Here is a 15,313-nt window from a genome sequence, read left to right on the forward strand (position 1 = left end):
CAGAAATATTAGGTTTTGCGGGAATCGGTATCGGAGCAACAGAGTTACTTCTTGTTGATGTACCACCAGAGTTCGCCAATTGTTGCTACCACAGTGTGTCTTTAACCTGTATGCGGTGGATAAATGACTGCGAGCTGGTTTTGTTTAATCAAATAGGATTTATTCACACTTACACAATGTTAGAGTTAATCAATCACACTATCCAACACAAATTATTTTACAGACTATTGAAGTTCATACTAGACCTTAACTTAACTTTAGAGTGACTAGGAAGTACTCAGACAGATAAAAGCCTTTAACTGTATTGGACTCCTGTAGCCTTGGTCTAGTCTGATGCTCTGGCTCTGGTCTTCCTTCTGTTGATGACATGATGGTCCTCCTCATGGTGGCCGGTAAATATCACCGTTGTTCCGTTGCTGTTGCTGGCTGCTGCAGAGAGAGATTCTAAGGTGGTGCAGCATCTTTTAACCTGCTTGGATTTCACACCACTTTTGGGTGATATCTGGGTCATTGCCAATCTCACCACCTCTGTGCCAGTGCTCAGGCTCATGTGCCAATATTTACCTTCTTGCTGCTCCTCCAATCACAGGTTGTTTCCCCCCCCCCCTTGCTGCTAATAGCCACAACTGCATTTCACTTGTGTGCCTTTAGTGCAGGAGAGAAACAACCTGTGATTGGAGGAACAATGAGCAGTGGGAAGATGAATGATGGCGCATGAGCCCCAGCACCAGAGGAAACCCTGGTGGTAGGAAAATAATTCTCATCCCAAAAAATCTACTATTACAAAGTAAAAGAGAAGTTCCCTTAGAAATTTTTGCCATATACCCAGGAGTACACTTACCCACTTTCAAAGCCACTAATATACAGACCAGACCAGGGAAGAACAATAGTGTCCCTAAGGACATTCCGGAACCAATTGGATTTTATGATAATCTGACAACTACATAGTTACTTTGCTACCTTATTATTCCAGATTTGTTTTGATTTTGAAAAATATTCCAATTCACAAACAGTCATAATAGGATTTCAACATGCATTCTTCGGTTTATAGTCCAGTAATTTGACCAGTAGTGTGTTAGAGCCATACTCATCATTTATTTTTGTCTGTACAATCTTTAGTCTTCTGCTTCATTATTATTTGTGATGTCTTTCTTGCCTTTGATTCCCAAAGTTCCTGAATCATTCTCTTGGCACCTTCCAAACTTCTGATTTCTCCTTGCTCCTGTTGACCCTACTGGCTTCTATATATTTCTCCCTTCTGCATGTATATGAGTTTCTCTTTTTGCCAGCTCCAATTGTTTTTGTAAACAAACACTATTTCCTCCTATTCTCAATTTCTCAGTAAAGAAAATATTGTGGAAACATTATTTTATTTTTTTTAAATAATTTTTATTAAAGGTTTTCATAAAATATCAATAACAAAATGAGAAAGAAAAAAGAACCCAACAGAGGTAAGTACAAAACACAATCTAAAAAAGCAACCCCCCAAACCCCTCTCCCCCTGTACCTAAATAATAAATTAACATTAACACCCCGACTTAAGACAACAGGTATATACACCCCCTCAGACCCTTCCAGTGTAAATAACATAAACAAAAATAAAGTAAACCCCCCCCCCCCCCCCCCCCCACCACCCCCCGAGCTGCTGCTGCCATTGACCAATGTCTAGCGTTCTGCCAGAAAGTCTAAGAACGGTTGCCACTGCCTAAAGAACCCTTGTACCGACCCTCTCAAGGCGAATTTCACCCTCTCCAATTTAATGAACCCTGCCATATCGCTGATCCAGGATTCCACACTTGGGGGCCTTGTATCTTTCCACTGAAGGAGAATCCTCCGCCGGGCTACCAGGGACGCAAAGGCCAGAATTCCAGCCTCTTTCGCCTCCTGCACTCCCGGCTCCTCTGCCATCCCAAATATTGCGAGCCCCCAGCCCGGTTTGACCCTGGATCCTACCACCCTCGACACCGTCCTCGCTACGCCCTTCCAAAATTTCTCCAGTGCTGGGCATGCCCAGAACATATGGGTGTGATTTGCTGGGCTCCCTGAGCACCTAACACACCTGTCCTCACCCCCAAAGAACCTGCTCATCCTTGTCCCGGTCATGTGTGCCCTGTGCAGCACCTTAAACTGTATGAGGCTGAGCCTCGCGCATGAAGAGGAAGAGTTCACCCTCCCTAGGGCATCTGCCCACGTCCCCTCTTCGATCTCCTCTCCCAACTCCTCCTCCCAATTACCTTTCAACTCCACCATCGAGGCCTCCTCCTCCTCCTGCATCACCTGGTAAGTTTCCGAGATCTTCCCTAATCCCACCCACCCCCCCGAGAGCACCCTGTCCTGTACTGTGTGTGGCAGTAGCCGTGGGAATTCCACCACCTGCCGTCTGGCAAACGCCCTTACCTGTAAGTACCTGAAGGTGTTCCCCGGGGGGAGCCCGTACTTCTCCTCCAGCTCACCCAAGCTCGCGAACTTCCCGTCCACAAACAGGTCCCCTAACTTTTGTATGCCTGCCCTGTGCCACCCCGAAAACCCTCAACCTGTTCTTCCTGGGGCGAACCGGTGGTTCCCCCGTAATGGGGTCCACGCCGAGGCCCTAACTTCCCCCCTATGCCGCCTCCACTGCCCCCAAATTTTGAGGGCCGCCACCACCACCGGGCTCGTGGTATACCTCCTTGGAGGGAGCGGCAGCGGCACCGTTGCCAGCGCCCCCAGACTCGTACCCACTCAGGACGCCGTCTCCAGCCTCTTCCATGCAGCCCCCTCCCCCTCCATCACCCACTTGCGCGCCATTGTCGCATTGGCGGCCCAGTAGTACCCACAGAGGTTGGGCAGCACCAGCCCCCCCTATCTCTACTCCGCTCCAGGAACACCCTTCTCACCCTCGGAGTCCCTCGCGCCCACACAAACCCCATTACACTCCTGTTAACCCGCCTGAAAAAAGCCTTCGGGATAAACACGGGGAGGCACTGGAACAGGAACAAAAACCTTGGGAGCATCGTCATTTTGATCGACTGCACCCTACCCGCCAGGGACAGCGGCAACGCGTCCCACCTCTTGAACTCCTCCTCCATTTGCTCCACCAGCCTTGTAAAGTTAAGCCTATGCAGGGCCCCCCAGCTCCTGGCCACCTGGACCCCCAAATATCTGAAACTCCTCTCTGCCCTTTTTAGTGGGAGCTCGCCAATCCCCCTCTCCTGGTCCCCTATCTGAACTACGAACAGCTCGCTCTTCCCCATATTGAGCTTGTATCCCGAAAAGTCCCCAAATTTCCTAAGCATCCTCATTACCTCTGGCATTCCTCCCACCGGGTCCGCCACATATAGCAGCAGTTCGTCCACATAAAGCGACACCCTGTGCTCCTCCCCACCCCGCACCAACCCCCTCCAGTTCCTCGACTCTCCCAGTGCCATAGCCAGGGGTTCAATCGCCAGTGCGAAGAGCAGGGGGGACAGGGGACACCCCTGTCTCGTCCCTCGGTGCAACCGAAAGTACTCGGACCTCCTCCTATTTGTGGCCACACTTGCCATCGAGACCTCGTACGACAGCCTAACCCACCTGACAAACCCCTCCCCAAACCCGAACCTCTTCAGCACCTCCCACAGGTACCCCCACTCTAGCCTATCGAAGGCTTTCTCAGCGTCCATCGCCACCACTATCTCCGCCTCTCCCTCCCTCGCCGGCATCATGATAACGTTCAAAAGCCTCCGCACATTCGCGTTCAACTGTCTCCCCTTCACAAACCCCGTCTGGTCTTCATGGATGATCTGCGGCATACAATCCTCAATCCTCGTGGCTAAGACCTTCGCCAGCACCTTGGCATCTACATTTAGTAAGGAAATCGGTCTGTAAGACCCACATTGCAGGGGATCCTTGTCCCGCTTCAGGATCAAGGAGATCAGTGCCCGGGACATCGTCGGGGGTAAAACCCCCCCTCCCTTGCCTCATTAAAGGTCCTAACTAACAGCGGGCCCAACAGGTCCATATATTTTTTATAGAACTCGACCGGGAAACTGTCCGGCCCCGGCGCCTTCCCCGCCTGCATGCTTCCTATCCCTTTGATCCGCTCCTCCAGCCCAATCGGGGCCCCCAGTCCCGCCACCAGTCCCTCTTCCATCTTTGGAAACCTCAATTGGTCCAGGAAACGGCCCATCCCTCCCTCCTCCCGTGGGGGCTCGGATCGGTACAATTCCTCGTAAAAGTCCCTGAAGACCTCATTGATGCCAACCCCACTCCGCACCACGCTCCCTCCCCTGTCCTTAACTCCCCCAATCTCCCTAGCTGCGTCCCGCTTCTGAAGCTGATGCGCCAGCATCCGGCTTGCCTTTTCCCCATACTCGTAGACCGCCCCCTGGGCCTTCCTCCACTGCACCTCCGCCTTCCTGGTGGTCACCAGGTCGAATTCGGCCTGGAGGCTGCGCCTCTTCAACAACAATCCTTCCTCAGGTTCTTCCGCATACCTCCTGTCTACCCTCACCATCTCCCCCACCAGCCTCTCCCTCTCCCCCCGCTCCCTCCGCTCTTTGTGGGCCCTGATGGAGATCAGCTCTCCCCTCACCACCGCCTTCAGTGCCTCCCATACCATCCCCACTCGGACCTCCCCGTTGTCGTTGGTCTCCAAGTACCTCTCTATACTTCCTCGGACCCGCTCGCTCACCTCCTCGTCCGCCAACAGCCCCACCTCCAAGCGCCACAGCGGGCGCTGGTCCCTCTCCTCCCCCATCTCCAAGTCCACCCAATGCGGGGCGTGGTCCGAAATGGCTATTGCTGATACTCGGTATCCTCTACTCTCGCTATCAGCGCCCTACTCAAAATGAAAAGTCGATTCGAGAATAAGCCTTATGGACATGTGAGAAGAATGAAAATTCCCTAGCCCCCGGCCTTGCAAATCTCCAAGGGTCCACCCCTCCCATTTGGTCCATAAATCCCCTCAACACTCTAGCCGCCGCTGGCTTCCTACCCGTCCTAGACCTGGAGCGATCCAGTGCAGGATCCAACACCGTGTTAAAGTCTCCACCCATTATCAGGCCCCCCACTTCCAAGTCTGGGATCCGACCCAACATACGCCACATAAAACCCGCATCGTCCCAGTTCGGAGCATACACATTGACCAGTACCACCCTCTCTCCCTGCAACTTACCACTTACCATTATGTACCTACCGCCATTATCTGCCACAATGCTCGACGCCTCGAATAACACCTTCTTTCCCACCAAGATCGCCACCCCTCGATTTTTGGCATCTAGCCCCGAGTGAAACACCTGACCTACCCACCCTTTCCTCTGTCTTACCTGGTCTGCCACCTTCAGGTGTGTCTCCTGGAGCATAACCACATCCGCCTTGAGCCCCTTCAGGTGCGCGAACACGCGGGCCCGCTTAACCGGCCCATTCAGTCCCCTTACATTCCAGGTTATCAGCCGGATTAGGGGGCTACCCGCCCCCCTCCCCCGCCGACTAGCCATGACCCCTCCTCGGCCAGCCACGCGCCCGCACCCCACACCCGGCCCGTTCCCCACAGCGGCATACCCCCGTCTTGACCCACCCCACTCGCTCCAGTTCCTCCTTGATCTTAGCAGCAGCAACTCGATTCCCCCCCCCCCCCCCCCCCCCCCCGCCGGCTAGGACCCATCCTAGCTGGTTTACTCCCCCCATTGCACTTCCGCAAGTCAGCTGACTCCTGCTGACCCCGGCCACTCCCGCCTCCCCTTCGACTCCTCCCATTGTGTGGCACACCCTCCTCTCCCGCTCCCCAATCACAGGCTTTCCCCCTCCGTTCTAAGCGTGGGAAACAATCCTCGCTTCCCCGCCCCGGTCCCGTCCCCCCCCAGTCTTCGGCGCGGGAAAAAAATCCCGCGCTCCCCACCTACCAGGCCCCGCCACCAACCAAAGCAGTGCCCAACCCGCCCCATCCACCCTCCCCAACCCGAAAGAGAAAAACATAGAGAAAAAGAAACCCAAAACAATGCAAAGGCGCCCCCCCCACCAAACCAAAAATAGGCATAACATATCCACCGCAGTCCCCAATCGCCCATCCCGACCCTCAGTCTGTGTCCAGCTTCTCGGCCTGAACAAAGGCCCACACCTCCTCCGGAGACGCAAAATAATGGTGCCGGTCCTTGTAGGTAACCCACAATCGCGCCGGCTGCAACATGCCAAACTTCACCCCCTTCCTGTGCAGCACCGCCTTCGCTCGATTGTACCCGGCCCTCCTCTTCGCCACCTCCGCACTCCAGTCCTGATATATCCGAACCTCCGTGTTCTCCCACCTGCTGCTCCTCTCCTTCTTGGCCCACCTGAGCACACACTCCCGATCGACGAACCGATGGAACCGCACCAGCACCGCCCGCGGAGGCTCGTTAGCCTTGGGCCTCCTCGCCAACACTCTATGGGCCCCTTCCAGCTCCAGGGGCCCCTGGAAGGACCCCGCTCCCATCAGCGAGTTTAACATGGTGACCACATAGGCCCCCACGTCCGGCCCCTCCAGCCCCTCCGGGAGGCCCAGAATCCGCAGATTCTTCCGCCTCGACCGATTCTCCATCTCTTCGAACCGCTCCTGCCATTTCTTGTGGAGCGCCTCGTGCGCCTCCACCTTTACCGCCAGGACTAAGATCTCGTCCTCATTGACAGAGATCTTTTGTTGAGCCTCTCGGATCGCCACCCCCTGGGCCGTCTGTGTCTCCAGCAGCTTATCAATAGAAGCTTTCATCGGCTCTAGCAGGTCCTTTTTAATCTCTCTGAGGCAGCGCTGGATACCCTCCTGTTGCTCCTCCGCCCACTGCCTCCACGCTGCTTGGTCTCCGCCCACCGCCATTTTGTCCTTCTTCCCTCCCTTCTTCTGGTCCACCACCACCTTTTTTGTCACCCCGCTCCTAGTTAAAGCCATATACTGACGGGGAACTATTATTAACTCCTTCCCACACCGGGAAACGTTGAAAAAGTGCCCTTGGGGGCCCTGAAAAGAGCCCAAAAGTCTCGAGAGGGAATCCTTTTGGCAGTGTTCGCTTCACCAATCTGCCCCAAAATGTCCGTGGAAACTCCTGAAAAAGGTCTAAGTGTCCGTTCCAGACGGGAGCTGCCGAATGCGTGACCTACTCCTCCATGGCCGCCACCGGAAGCCTCGTCCCCGCTTCTTCAGTGGCCCTGGTGAGATCTTTTCACAGTTGTTCCCTCTGCTGTTAGAATTCACTTTTGATAAAGGTCCTCAGGACTGTTTGCAGCTTTAAGCATGCCCTTTCCCCGCTTGCATGCTGCAAACTGCTGCAAATGCTGTTTATCCTGTTGCAGCCAAATCTTCCACTGCTTCTGCCGGGCCTGGCAGCCAAAAGACACAACACTTCTGGGGGACACTGTCAGGGGAATGTTGCAGTCCTCTTGCCACACCGGGAAATGTCAAACAAATGCCGTGGGGGCCCTGCAAAAGAGCCCAAAAGTCCATTCCAAGCAGGAGCTACCGAATATGCGACCTAGCTCTGTATAGCCACACCCGGAAGTCCCCTTGTGGAAATATTATTAGGAGGTAGGGCTCTTTAAGGTTGTAATATCAGTTTACAACTTAAATCAAAGATAACATTTTAGATTTGAGGGATAAGCTGAGAACACTTTATTTAATAAAAACATAAATTTAGAGTGCCCAATTCACTTTTTCCAATTAAGAGGTAATTTAGTGTGGCCAATCCACCTACCCTGCACATCTTCGTGTTGTGGAGGTGAAACCCACGCAAACACGGGGAGAGTGCAAACTCCACACAGACAGTGACCTAGAGCCGGGATTAAACCTTGGACCTTGGCTTCGTGAGGCAGCAGTGCTAACCACTGCACCACTGTGCTGCCCTTTAGCTGAGATCACTTTAGCTTGAATCAAGTTGTGAACGAATTAAGGATCATGAAAGTCAACCAGTTAAATATTTTACTGTAGATCTTTTGCTGTCCAAAGGACTGGAAAGATGAAATTTTATTATTATTTAAAAACAACAGATATATTTGTTTTTTTTAATCCTTTGTGGTTATTTGATAATTGTGCAATGATTTATGCCTTTCCCAACCTTAATTTCAGGGATATCTCATTTTTATGTGATGCTGTATATTCCAAATGCCCCAAGCAGTCAGTACCTCCTGTATCAACAACCGTGGACAAGAGTTCTGCTCGGGCCCAATTTGAAAAGCAACCTGTCAAGGTGAGTAAATAATAGATTTTGAGAGGCTGTATAGTTTAATGGCAAAATTTATGATGTTTTATTTCAGTCAGCAGTGTTTTTTAAAATTTTTCAAATTATGGAGCAATTTAGCGTGGCCAATCCACCTCCCTGCACATCTTTGGGTTGTGGGGGTGAAACCCACGCAGACACGGGGAGAACGTGCAAACTCCACACAGACAGTGACCCGGGGCCGGGATCAAACCCGGGTCCTCGGCACCGTGAGGCAGCAGTGTTAAATATTTTGGGTACATTGTGGCACTGATGGGCCTTTAGTTCAATTTTGGATTTTGGAAATAAAATTTCCTGACCTGAGAAACCAAATTTATTTTTGTGGCCTTTACTTGCAATACACATTACTGCATAAAAGATGGGCTATCATCATTAGGACTCAGTTAAAAGAGGAATCCCTCTTGTCATCCTGAGCTCTTTGAAAGACATATTTAATGAGGTTACTGGAGTGTTGACACCGTCCTTGGAATGAATTTTGCCAAGATAAAACTCATTTGCAGCCAGCATTATTGCAATATTGCACTTCAGTGTTTCATTCTTGAGTAATTTTGCTTTACACCAATTGATTCCCTGCCAGTATTTACAGAGAATGGATGCCTCACCTGATTTAGCAAGGTTCTATTCAGAAGCCTTGATACTTACGGAGTATTCAAAATACCGGTTAAACACAGCATGCACCTAGAATTCAAATGCATTTCTGGAATGTAGAAGCTGCGGGTTCTGCAGGTGTCTTTGTAGATCTCAGGGGTCCAGGAATAAGAACAATTGTATTGTGCTCTTTGTTTTACTTTGCAAATGAAATATTTTATTAATTTCTTTAATTTTGTCACAACAGGTTAAGACGGTTAAGAATTAATTCACATACAAATTATATTCTAGTTTCAAGGAGTACAGTTGTAATAGACTTTTGTTGTCTATAAATTATCAGATACTTTGTTCAGTTTAATATTTTATGTTTTACCTAGGTGTCCTTATTTACAAGATGAACAAAGGACAAACACAGGTTCACGTTTCAACCCAAATTTATTAAAAAATAGTTATTCTCCCCAATTGTCCCAAATATTATCTTCCCAAGATTCTAACACTACCCGTGTTGATTAACATGAGCTGCGGGTCCAATCCTCTGAACCTCAGTCATCTCAGGGCCTTCTATTGCAAAGTTGGGTCTCGCATGCCCCTTCTGTCTGCTCTCTTGTCTTCCACTGAGTCTTCGCCATTGTCTCCATGCCGAGTCTTCCCTGGGGAGGGTCTCTGAGTGTCCCTTCTTATGTCCCATCTTTGCGCCCTCCCAGAAATTTCTCTGGCCCTCAGCCAATTAGGTCACTGGGAAGGGGTTGCAACAGCCAATAGAGTTGTCAATTGCAACTCTGCAGGACACCATGAACAACACCAACTCCCCCCCCCCCCTCCCACTCCGGGTCCATCCTCAGGTGCACTGTCCCATATAAGATAACGGCAGGAAATTGAGGTGCCAGAATGTCTGGCTGCATTTGGGCAATCCACAACAATCAATTTATCTGAATAGGGCCGATTATCTCCTGTCTCCTGTTTACAGGACAAATCCCAATTTACCCTGGCTTATTTGTCTCTGGCCAATATATTCGAACTTGGCTGTTTGAGTTCCCATCAGTCATGCTGTGGTTCTGACAGTGGTTTAATTTAAAATGTCAAATTCTGAATTTAAAGTGTCCAATTCTGTGTCAGACCTAAGATTCAGGCCATTGGCCATTTTACCACAGTTTCTCCTGTTGATCCAGTGAGTGTTAGTGAACCGAATCACACAATTCTAACCAAGTTCCAGGATAGGCAAGTACATGAATCTCCAGCAAACAATCCAAATCCCTTACCCGATTTATATAAATTCTGCAGACATCATAAATACAAAATTAGATGGCTAATATGTCAAAATAAATCTGTAGAAAATACAGATAAATACAAAAACAGAAAGAAAAAAAAAGCTTTTTGAGGTGAGAGTTCTGAATATATCCCTTGATTGTAGCGCCAGATCGTGGTTTCTGCATCTAGGCACTGCATTAGGTCCTTCTTATCCAGGGTATGTTAATTCGATCTTCCTGTCTGTGGGTCCTTTCTTCTGCAGGTCCATGTCCCTGTGTCCATCCCGAGGCAAAGAATCCAAGGTACTATGCCAGAAGGGCTTAATACATTCTGTAGAGAGAGAGAGAGATAACAGTATTCCTTCATATTGTTGTTCCTTCATATCTGATTTCTTTCCCTTATCCCTCCGTCCCGATGCTTTCACCTTTTGCTAATTCCTTTTTTATAATATCTCTATCACAGAATCTGGGGCTGCCAGGCATCCGTGTTTATTTCGGGGCCTAAATCCACAGTGCAGAGTTGTACAAGCGAAAGTTACGTGTTTGAGAAGTGAAGACGAGGCTACCCCTAATCAGGGTGGTCTAGAAATCTGTGTTTAATAGGATGCTTTCCTGGGGTGATGAGTCTTTTGTCACAAGGCAGAGTTGCATAAGCGGAAGCCTTGTAAATGATGATAGAGGTTCACAGACGTCAAAAGAATGCAGGGTGATAATGGCTCTGTGTTCTTGTATGATCAGGGTGGATACTCAGCCAGGGGTTGTGGATACAAATGACCAATTAAAAGATTAAAAGAGACCCAAAGCTTGGGGCTGGTAAAAAGAAAACAGAGATGAGATGAAGGGTATCTGAGGGTATGTTGGCCTCAATACCAGGGTAGGGCCAGTGTCTGAATCAGGCTCAATGTGCCCGTACGTGTGCTGATGGCACTGAAGGTGGAAGCTCGTGCAAGTTTATACTGTCCTCCCAAAGTACAGACATTGTGTTTATATAAAAGTCAAGGGAAACCTGAACCCAGGGGAAGACGTAAATTCATTGAGCAGAACCAGTATCTGCTACTGTCTCACGGAGATTTTCCTCTGTGTAATTAAAGGAGGAAAAAAGTATGTATAAAGGGCAAGAAAACAAGAGGCCTGTCGCAGGGCCTCGGGGTTTTTTTTAAAGACAGGAAATGAACTGTACAATTAGGGACAGTTGAGTCCCTGGATTCTTCTTGAGTTGGTGATTTATTTAAGTGGGTGGGCTCTAGCTACTTGGGATCTGCTCTTTCTGTACAAATCAAGATGCAAGCATATTTGTTTAGAGATAAGAAACTCATAATTTTGACAAAGTAGTAAAAGATTTATGTTCAGCATGATTCATTGCGGAATGCGGAAGGGTATTTGTCTCCTGTTGGAATAAAAATCAATGCCTATGGAGCAAGTATCCAAGACCTTTATTACACCATTTCAAGGATTGCATTCCACTATTTGGGCTACAAATGGACATTGAAATCCAGGCAGGTAGATGGGGCCTCAATTTTTCCATCTCATCCGAAGGTCAGCACCTCTAAAAGTGCAACACTCCCTCAGTACTGCACTGGAGTGTCCGGTTTGGTTTCTGTGTTAACATGGATGCCAAACTGTCATTTTGCAATTGAGTATCCAATTCATTTATTCCAATTAAGGGGCAATTTAGCGTGGCCAATCCATCTAGCCTGCACGTCATTTGGGTTGTGGGGGCGAAACCCATGCAAACGTGGAGAGAATGTGCAAACTCCACATGGTCAGTGACCCAGAGCCGGGATCGAACCTGGGACTTTGACGCTGTGAGGCAGCAGTGCTAACTACTGTGCCGCCGTGCTGCCCCCAAACTGTCATTTTTAACATGGAACTACTTGTTCAACATGGTTTTGAAAAAGATTAGGTAGATCAGAGGGATGAAACAGCAAATCAATAAAATTAGAAAGTGAATCATTTAAAACATTGATGTTAGGAAGTAAAGCCCTGGATCAGAGGTAATCAGAGGTTCCCGTACCAGCCTCCGCGAACAGGTGCCGGAATGTGGCGACTAGAAGCTTTTCACAGTAACTTCATTTGAAGCCTACTTGTGACAATAAGCAATTTTCATTTTCATCTTCGCTAGTCTATGTATTTTTTTACCTTCACCTGACTTGAAAACCCACAGGCTATTCCAAGTTGATTTGGCATCAAATTCTAATAACATTAAGAACTCTGGATATGCGCACTCTTTAGTCTGTAATTTAATGATTTGTGCTACTTCAGCAAGGAGAGGTTGAAGTGACTGTTGGATTATTATATGCAATGCATTCAATCTCCAATTCCTAGCAGTAGTTCATTTTTTATCGTTCCATCTGCACAGTAAATGATATGTTTTCTACTTGCAAGTTTCAGCAATTAACCACTCTATTGGGAAAATAAATGAACAGTCTTTATGTCAGAGGATGCCATGTAACTTTGCATTGCTGTTTTCAAAATTGTGCTTTTTTGCATTACAACATAGCACACAGCAAACATGCCCTGTTGAATCAATAGATATGAACTGAGTGCCCATTGTTACCAAGTGATGGTGCTGTATCCTTGGTTGAAACTAGAAATATCAATATGGAGAGCCTTTAAAAAAAATCAAATTTTACTCTGGAACAATGGACACGAACACTTACACACTCGCGTGAAATTCCTCACCCTGATAGTTCAAGCATGAACCTGTTTAATTTGAATGGGTTAATGACTTGCTTAAAATAGCACAGGTAATTTCGGCTGACAGTGAAACAGTGCAGTTAGAAACAGAATGTTTCCAATAAATAAAAGCAAATTACTGCGGATGCTGGAATTTGAAACCAAAGGAAAAATACTGGAAAGCCCAGCAGGTCTGGCAGCATCTGTCGGGAGAGAAAAGAGCTAATGTTTCAAGTCCAGATGACCCTTTGTCAAGGCGGATGTTTCCAATGATTGAAAGGAAATAAACATAAGATAATTATGGTGAATGTAAATACAGTTAATTCACCAGTTATGTTCTATGTTTGTAAATACAGTTAATTCACCAGTTACTACGCCCAGTGGGTCCCCCAGTATGCGGACAAAGCCCGGCCACTATTTAATGCCACCCTTTTCCCTCTGGCAACCGAGGCCCGCCAGGCCTTCAACTGCATCAAGGCGGACATCGCCAAAGCCGCGATGCGTGCGGTGGACGAATCCGCCCCCTTTCAGGTGGAGAGCGCGCATCAGAGGTCGCTCTCGCCGCCACACTCAATCAAGCAGGCAGGCCGGTTGCGTTTTTTTCACGCACCCTCACCGCCTCTGAACTTCGACACTCCTCGGTCGAAAAAGAGGCTCAAGCCATCGTGGAAGCCGTGCGGCACTGGAGGCACTACCTCGCTGGTAGAAGGTTTACCTTCGTCACCGACCAACAATCGGTAGCCTTCATGTTCGACAATACGCAGCGGGGCAAAATCAAGAACGATAAGATCTTGAGGTGGAGAATCGAACTCTCCACCTCTAATTACGATATAGTATGTCGTCCTGGGAAGCTCAACGAGTCCCCAGATGCCCTGTCCCGCGGCACATGCGCCAGTGCGCAAGAGGACCGACTACGGGCTATCCACGATGACCTCTGCCACCCGGGGGTCACCCGGCTCGCCCATTATATCAAGGCCCGCAACCTGCCCTCCTCCACCGAGGAGGTCAAAGCTGTAACCAGGGACTGTCAAATCTGTGCGGAGTGTAAACCGCACTTCTTTCGACCAGATAAGGCCCACCTGGTGAAGGCGTCCCGGCCCTGTGAATGCCTCAGTATCGATTTCAAAGGGCCCCTCCCTTCGATTAATCGCAATACCTACTTTCTCAATATTATTGATGAGTTCTCCCATTTCCCGTTTGCCATCCTGTACCCCGATATGACTACCCCCGCTGTTATCAGAGCCCTGCACAGTGTCTTCACCCTGTTTGGTTTCTCCAACTACGCCCACAGCGACAGGGGCTTGTCGTTCATGAGCGACGAACTGCGTCAGTACCTGCTCAGTAAAGGCATCGCCTCGAGCAGGACTACCAGTTACAACCCCCGGGGAAACGGACAGGTGGAGAGGGAGAACGTGACGGTCTGGAAGACCGTCCTACTGACCCTATGGTCCAGGAATCTCCCGGTTTCCCACTGGCAGGAAGTCCTCCCCGATGCGCTCCATGCTATTAGGTCCCTCCTTTGCATGGCCACAAACCAGACTCCTCATGACCGCTTGTTTATTTTCCCTAAGGGGAGCTACCTCGGGGGTCTCGCTCCCACCCTGGCTGATGACATCGGGTCCAGTTCTCCTCCGGAAACACGTTCAGACCCATAAGACCGATCCCCTGGTAGAGAGGGTCCAGCTCCTGCACTCAAACCCGCACTACGCATATGTTGAGCACCCTGATGGTCGACAGGATACCGTCTTCCTCCGAGACCTTGCGCCCGCAGGCTCCGCCACCACTACGTCCACAGTATCCCCCGCGCTGTACCCCGCTCTTTCTCCCATGCCCAGCGCCCCCGCACCCATTTGGCTCCCGCGCTCCCTTCCACCCGGCACACCAGTCCACAGGAATGAAGCTCAGGAAGAACCGCTCCCGGAGTCCACCCCTGGGGCTGCACTGGACCCACTTCCCCAGCCACCTGACGCGGCTGCAACAACAGTGCTTCGGCGGTCGCAGCGTAAGATCCGGGCGCCGGACCGGCTGATCTTGTGACCTATCACCCCCGCCGGACTTTATTTTTTTTACAGGGGATGAATGTGGTGAATGTAAATACAGTTAATTCACCAGTTATGTTCTAATGTTTGTAAATACAGTTAATTCACCAGTCATGTTCTATGTTATTAACCCTGTGGGTTTTATCTGTGGGCCATTGTATGGCTTCACCCACAGGGGGAGATGTTGGAGGATGTTGGAGCATGTACGATCTCCGCCCATGGCTCCGCCCCTTTGAAGGAGTATAGGAGTAGCTGGCCTGTGGAACTGTCCTCAATATGTACCAGTCGCGGGCAGGCAAAGTTGATAGTTAATTAAAACCACTGTTTTACTCCGACACGAGTCCTTTTTTTTTAATTAAATATTTTATTGAAAATTTTTGGTCAACCAACACAGTACATTATGCATCCTTTACACAATATTATAACAACACAAATAACAATGACCTATTTTATAAACAAAAATGAATAAATAATAAATAACAAAAATGAAAACTAGCCCTAATTGGCAACTGCCTTGTCACAAGTAACACTCTCCAAAAATATAATTTAACAGTCCAATATATAA

General features: G+C 49.1%; 1 protein-coding gene across 2 annotated transcripts in view; it reads left to right on the forward strand.

Annotated features, from left to right (window-relative positions):
* The window catches only part of axdnd1 (axonemal dynein light chain domain containing 1), a 486,782-nt gene that overhangs the window by 104,066 nt on the left and 367,403 nt on the right, over positions 1-15,313 (forward strand). For both annotated transcript variants that reach the window (XM_072511281.1, XM_072511280.1), the window contains exon 6: positions 8,048-8,168. In XM_072511281.1, the coding sequence (XP_072367382.1) occupies positions 8,048-8,168 (121 nt within the window). The remainder of the gene's footprint in view (positions 1-8,047; positions 8,169-15,313) is intronic.

The sequence above is a fragment of the Scyliorhinus torazame genome, chromosome 7 (assembly GCF_047496885.1).
Source record: "Scyliorhinus torazame isolate Kashiwa2021f chromosome 7, sScyTor2.1, whole genome shotgun sequence".
NCBI lineage: Eukaryota > Metazoa > Chordata > Chondrichthyes > Carcharhiniformes > Scyliorhinidae > Scyliorhinus > Scyliorhinus torazame.